Source organism: Sardina pilchardus, chromosome 15 (assembly GCF_963854185.1).
Source record: "Sardina pilchardus chromosome 15, fSarPil1.1, whole genome shotgun sequence".
NCBI lineage: Eukaryota > Metazoa > Chordata > Actinopteri > Clupeiformes > Clupeidae > Sardina > Sardina pilchardus.
In genome coordinates this window covers 2,466,469-2,472,468 of record NC_085008.1, presented here as the reverse complement: position 1 = coordinate 2,472,468, position 6,000 = coordinate 2,466,469, and the positions used below count along the sequence as shown (strand labels likewise).

General features: G+C 43.3%; 2 protein-coding genes across 2 annotated transcripts in view; one reads left to right on the top strand and one right to left on the bottom strand.

Annotated features, from left to right (window-relative positions):
- The window catches only part of lsm4 (LSM4 homolog, U6 small nuclear RNA and mRNA degradation associated), a 5,301-nt gene extending 3,384 nt beyond the window's left edge, over positions 1 to 1,917 (bottom strand). Inside the window, exons 1-3 of the mRNA XM_062556891.1 lie at positions 1,742 to 1,917; positions 1,311 to 1,352; positions 84 to 182 (exon numbers count right to left, since the gene is read on the bottom strand). Of these exons, the coding sequence (XP_062412875.1) occupies positions 84 to 182; positions 1,311 to 1,352; positions 1,742 to 1,744 (144 nt within the window). The 5' untranslated portion in view covers positions 1,745 to 1,917. The remainder of the gene's footprint in view (positions 1 to 83; positions 183 to 1,310; positions 1,353 to 1,741) is intronic.
- LOC134102697 (regulator of nonsense transcripts 1-like) overlaps positions 1,904 to 6,000 on the top strand; it is a 21,490-nt gene continuing 17,393 nt past the window's right edge. The window contains exons 1-6 of the mRNA XM_062556889.1: positions 1,904 to 2,311; positions 2,820 to 2,962; positions 3,264 to 3,353; positions 3,447 to 3,614; positions 3,750 to 3,930; positions 4,269 to 4,430. Coding sequence (XP_062412873.1) covers positions 2,141 to 2,311; positions 2,820 to 2,962; positions 3,264 to 3,353; positions 3,447 to 3,614; positions 3,750 to 3,930; positions 4,269 to 4,430 — 915 coding nt within the window. The 5' untranslated portion in view covers positions 1,904 to 2,140. The remainder of the gene's footprint in view (positions 2,312 to 2,819; positions 2,963 to 3,263; positions 3,354 to 3,446; positions 3,615 to 3,749; positions 3,931 to 4,268; positions 4,431 to 6,000) is intronic.

Sequence of the window (6,000 nt, the reverse complement as noted above, 5' to 3'; positions counted from 1 at the left end):
GAGGAACCTTCTTCACATGATGTGTCCAATTAAAAAACAAAGCTGCCATATAAAGTAAAGCTATATCAGAGCCACACACTTACCCTGGAGGTGCAGATGACTTCTCTTAGGTTGATGTTCATCCAGTTGTCACAGCTGACCAAGTGGCCGTTGTAGGTTTCTCCATTCTTCAGCTCCACCAACTAGAAACAAAAGGCAACACAGAGTCACATCACTGTGAGCTGACTCACCTCACTAGGCCCCTATACTGTAGATACCAACGACTGGATATGAAGAGCTCAGATTCAAAACCCTCTAAATATGTCTGACCCCTTTTCTTTTCAACAAGCATTTCTTTAAATCAGGCTACTACAGCTTATCGATATTTCCGACCAGAAAGAGAGTGGTATTTAGCAGGTTTTGAAGCAAATTATTTGTGACATCAGCTGATATTTAAGAATTAGCGCATACGGTGTGTGGAGGGCATTCACACACCATCGTTACGTCATTTTTGACAGAGGTGGCGTTTATAGGGTTTTGCATCTGAACTCTTCATACAGAAATGGACATGTCATGTCATCGCTAGACTCAGAGTCCAGAGGAGCAGATGTGGCTGTACATCATCATTTCATATCCACGCATTGCCTGATAATACAACCATTAGAACGGGACTAAAGCGGACCCCAGGGCACTGTAATGTCCAGTGATCTACAGAGGGAGCGAGGATCTGCTGGCCCTCTGCTCTGGCATATTGGGTGAGGTACCAATCTACCACATGAACTTGGATATCTAAGCTCAAAATAGAGTGAGATCATGTTTTATTTGGGTAATTTCCCGATTACTGAGTATGCCACTTAAAACTGCTATTGCCCTTCAGCATCTCATTCTCTTCCACTTACACCAATTATCTGACATTCTCGGTGGCTCATATCCGTGTCATTTGAAATATACACAAGAAATGTGCAATAGGTAGGATATTTACCACAGTGGACAATCAACAATCAAGATTAAGACAACGTCACCAACACACAATCTTTAAGGCTATGGAGAGCTTTTCACTGAGGTTATGAATAAGGCAACAGCAACATACCCACACACAGCTCGCCATCATATTGATGAATTGTTTCATTCAAGAAATATAATTGTAGGCTACTGTACTTATGCACATAACAGCAGTTATATCAAAGTGTATAGAAGCCCTATATTCCATAATCTGGGTAAAAATCTGAGACAACAAATCACATACAAAGGCTACACTGCTAAGTATCTTACTCCAGTAGACATTACATAGCACCACTACTATAATCAGTGATATGAAAAGTATGTCGTACCATTGGGTGGTTCTGCGCGGTCTTCAACAAAGATAGAGGTAGCTGTGGACGAAAAACACATTTACTTAGATGACAGAATTTGATACAAGCATCATCAACTCCTTATGTGTATGCAGCTAACCCTTAGCATGTACTGCTAAGTAGGTGACACATTATCCATGTCTTGCATGCAGCAAGAGGGCTAAGACACATTAGGTTATATTTAACACATGCTAATTGGAAGCGTATGAGCCACCAGTATGTGTAAATGTGTATATGGCTATCACTAATGTCAGTAAAAGGTTAACAATCGTATGCCCCCATTAGCATTGTGCGCTAGCCACAAGTTAGCCAGTAAAAATTAGCTGGCTAGCTCACAATCCTGCCCTCCCCAGGGTATATGCTGTTTGCACTAAATAGGGTGTATTAAATGCGAATTATTGCTTACTCACCATTGCAGGACCGTAAGTTATGTGATTCTACGTAGAACAATAGGGATATAATGCACCCTGTACCAACTAGCTAGATCCCTGTATTCAGATGCTAGGTGCTAGGTGAGTGAATGCACATAGACAAGCTGTGGTTTATGTACGCATGTCCGGAGCATGGCGCTAGGAAGTTCGTCACTGGAGTGAAAGAAGACCTCGAGCCGAGCTTTCCGTTTATTTTCTTGTGATTCCAAATTCTGTTTGTGTTCGAATCTAGCTTGCCTACTAGATTATAAATGCTGGGGTTTCTCGATCGGATCAAGTTATCGTCTGCGATAAAAAGATAAAATAGCTAGTGGCGGATTTAAATAACCCCGTGTATAGATACAACAGTGTCTTGCAAACCACTGTCAACTTGTGAAGATGAGTGTGGAAGCGTATGGGCCGAGTTCTCAGACTCTAACCTTCCTGGATACCGAGGAAACTGAGTTGCTCGGAGCTGACACTCAAGGCTCTGAATATGAATTCACTGATTTTACATTGCCTAGTCAAACGCAGACTCAAGGCCAAACTCAGAGTCAGCTGGATAATCAGGTTTGTAATATTCCTTACGGGCTAATGTTTACCTTCTTTGCTCTCCAAATCTAGATTAGCATAAGGTAGTTGCTAGCAAGCGCTTGGCTCATAGCTAATGTTAACACTAATCTAACACTAGCGACCATTAACTGTAAGGTACCTTGCTTGAAAACAATTACATTTTTATAAGGCAGTGGTAATGCATTTGGCGTTTTTATCTCAACTGAAAATGATAGATATCCGCTTATCAAAAGATAACGTTAGCGCCGCGCAGCAGGTGAGCTATGCTAGCCAACATATCGACAGCATTGCTATAGATAGCACGCTGCTAGCTAGGTATCATAGCCCCAGTGAAACCACATTGCGCCTGCCGCCTACTGGGATGGCTAACGTTGGATAGCAGAAATATGTATGCCGAGAAAGCCTCTCTGAAGCCAGACGTGTTCAGATATTTATTTTGTTCTGAATGGGCTGTCTATTGACTTTCTGTTAGATAACATGATATCAACTCTGTGTGTTTGTTTAGGTAAATGGCCCCGACGAAGTTTTACAGAATGGACCACTTGATGACTCTGTTGCTAAAACAAGTCAACTTTTAGCGGAACTGAACTTTGAAGAAGATGAGGAGGATGCTTATTACACCAAGGATCTCCCACTGCATGCCTGCAGGTCAGGTTTCGTTTCTTCATGTCGAATATTTGGTGATACAAAAAATCCTCAAATCCCTATAGGCCTGAAGTAGCCTGTAATGTTGTTGTGATGTAGCCTATGGGTTAATACTTTTGTAATGGGATCTTTTTTTCTTTTGAATTTAATGTGGGATTTGTGTTGCCATTACCATCATTTACCACCATTCTTGAATTTCCCCTTGGGGATCAATAAAGTATCTATCTATCTATCTATCTATCTATCTATCTATCTATCTATCAACACCACTATGCTTTAACTTCCTGTAATTTCCTTTCCACAGCTACTGTGGGATCCATGACCCAGCATGTGTTGTGTACTGCAACACAAGCAAGAAGTGGTTCTGCAATGGACGAGGCAACACTTCTGGAAGGTACAGTGCATGCTGGAATCAAAGTCTATTACGTCCACAGCCATTTAGGCAGCTTCAGCTCAGAGATGAATCATTATTGATTCTGTGTTGCAGCCACATTGTGAACCACCTGGTGAGAGCCAAGTGCAAGGAGGTGACGCTCCACAAGGACGGACCCCTGGGAGAGACTGTGCTGGAGTGCTACAATTGCGGCTGCCGCAACGTCTTCCTCCTCGGCTTCATCCCAGCCAAGGCCGACTCGGTGGTCGTGCTCCTGTGCAGGTGAGTTCCATGGACGCTCACGGGGTGTTGTCTTGGTTGGCTGAGTGTACAGTGAATGTAGTGGCAGCGATGTAAGTCAGACAGTAGTGTGATTTGTTCTGACTAAAGCAAAGTGTCGTTTTATTCCACACACAGGCAGCCGTGTGCGAGCCAGAGCAGCCTGAAGGACATCAACTGGGACAGCTCTCAGTGGCAGCCGCTGATCCAGGACCGCTGCTTCCTGTCCTGGCTGGTGAAGATCCCCTCTGAGCACGAGCAGCTCCGCGCTCGCCAGATCGCCGCCCAGCAGATCAACAAGCTGGAGGAGCTCTGGAAGGTGAGACCGCCGCTCACCGCCGCTCACCGCCGCTCACCGCAGCTCACCGCCGCTCACCGCCGCTCACCGCAGCTGACCACAGCCCTCTCTGGTGGTGGCGTTCTCTGGCGTTGGAGATGGGTTGATTGCTGGGCTGAAGTTTGAAAAGCATTTGTTTATAATCAAGATAAATGCTTTTTAAAACAAGCCAGCATTATTCAGGACGCCAGTTCAGCATGTCCATTGTATTGCAATCAGATTATTTGGTGGTTAAGTTATTAACATTATACTGGAGTTGGTTAGACACTTGGTCAAGAGTGTAAGCTTTGAATAATCCCTCTGATGTGTCGGGCTCTCAGGACAATCCCACGGCGACCCTGGAGGACCTGGAGAAGCCGGGAGTGGACGAGGAGCCGCAGCACGTGCTGCTGCGCTACGAGGACGCCTACCAGTACCAGAACATCTTCGGCCCGCTGGTCAAGCTCGAGGCCGACTATGACAAGAAGCTTAAAGAGTCCCAGGTACTGTACGCCACCACCCACGGGTACAACTCCACAGTGGACTGAGTTTACATGGACTTAAGTGTCCCAGTTATCAGGCTTATTCTGGTTTTGATAATATTTGTAATATGTTGTTTATATTATGAACACAGAGACCCTGGTCATTAATATCCCTTTATTATATTATATTTGTTATATTTTATGCATGATAAATATTAGCATCCCGGTTAGCAGCAATAGAGTGCTATGTACAGTGAGGAGCACATGTATTTGATACCCTGCTAAAACAGGAATATAAAATCATCATTTGACAATTGATCTTAATGCCTTAACTCAAAAAATTAGTACAAATCAAACCGCCAAGGACACCAATTTTCTTTGTGATTGAAGAATGTATCGTAAATAGATAAATGTTTTCCTTAAATGCTAGGGGAAGGAAGTATTTGACCCCCTATGTAACCCTATGGGAATTTAACACATAGGGTTAACATAGGGGCAGGCAGATTTTTATTTTTAAAGGCCAGCTATTTCATGGATCTAGGATATTATGCATCCCGATAAATTTCCCTTGGCCTTTGAAATTAAAATAGCCCCACATCATCACATACCCTTCACCATAGCTAGAGATTGGCATGGTGCTTTTTCCAGTAGGCCTATTAGCCTGTTTGATTTGCATTGAGCTCAATGAGCATCAAACAGGCTAATAGGCCTACTGGAAAAAGCACCATGCCAATCTCTAGCTATGGTGAAAGGTATGTAATGATGTGGGGCTATCTTAATTCCAACGGCCAAGGGAACTTTATCAGGATGCATAATATCCTGAATCCATAAAATAGCTGGCCTTAAAAAATAAAAATCTGCCCGCCCCTATGTTAACCCTATGTGTTGAATTCCCATAGGGTTACATTGGGGGTCAAATACTTACTTCCCCCTAGCATTTAGGAAGAACATTTATTTATTTACGAAACATTCTTCCATCACAAAGAAAATTGGCGTACTTAGCGGTTTTATTTTTACTCAATTTTTGAATTAAGACATTAAGATCAATTGTCAAATGACGATTTTATATTCCTCTTTTTAGGCAACTTTAGCATGGTATCAAATACATTTTCTCCTCACTGTATGTAGCTAGCCACTCTGGGATAAGGAGTATACATGGAACAGTATCTCCGCTTCTTATGTATTCCAGCTAGCATAACTGGATTTCTCAACACCAGGATAAGGGCTTATCCGGGGTTCTGAAATCGAGACATGATGTTTACATGCGCAAACACTAAACCACAATACTTCAAAATCCCCATCATAGCTGGGATACTGAAGTGCATGTAAACACAGACGCTGATGGGCATCCAATAGCATACCAGGCGTGGCACATCTCTGCCTCAGTTCTAATGCTCTAGCTGTCTCTAGTAGAAGGAAGTGCACAACAGCACAACTGCACTTCATAACGCTATCTGCTTTATGGCACCAACACACACCCAGTACTGTTGGCACTGGTTAGGTGTCTTAAGTAGTGAGCTGATTTCATTGGCAGCATGTATTAGGTCTTTTTTAATGTGGGCATTGCCACATGGCCTGCAGTGGGGCTGAA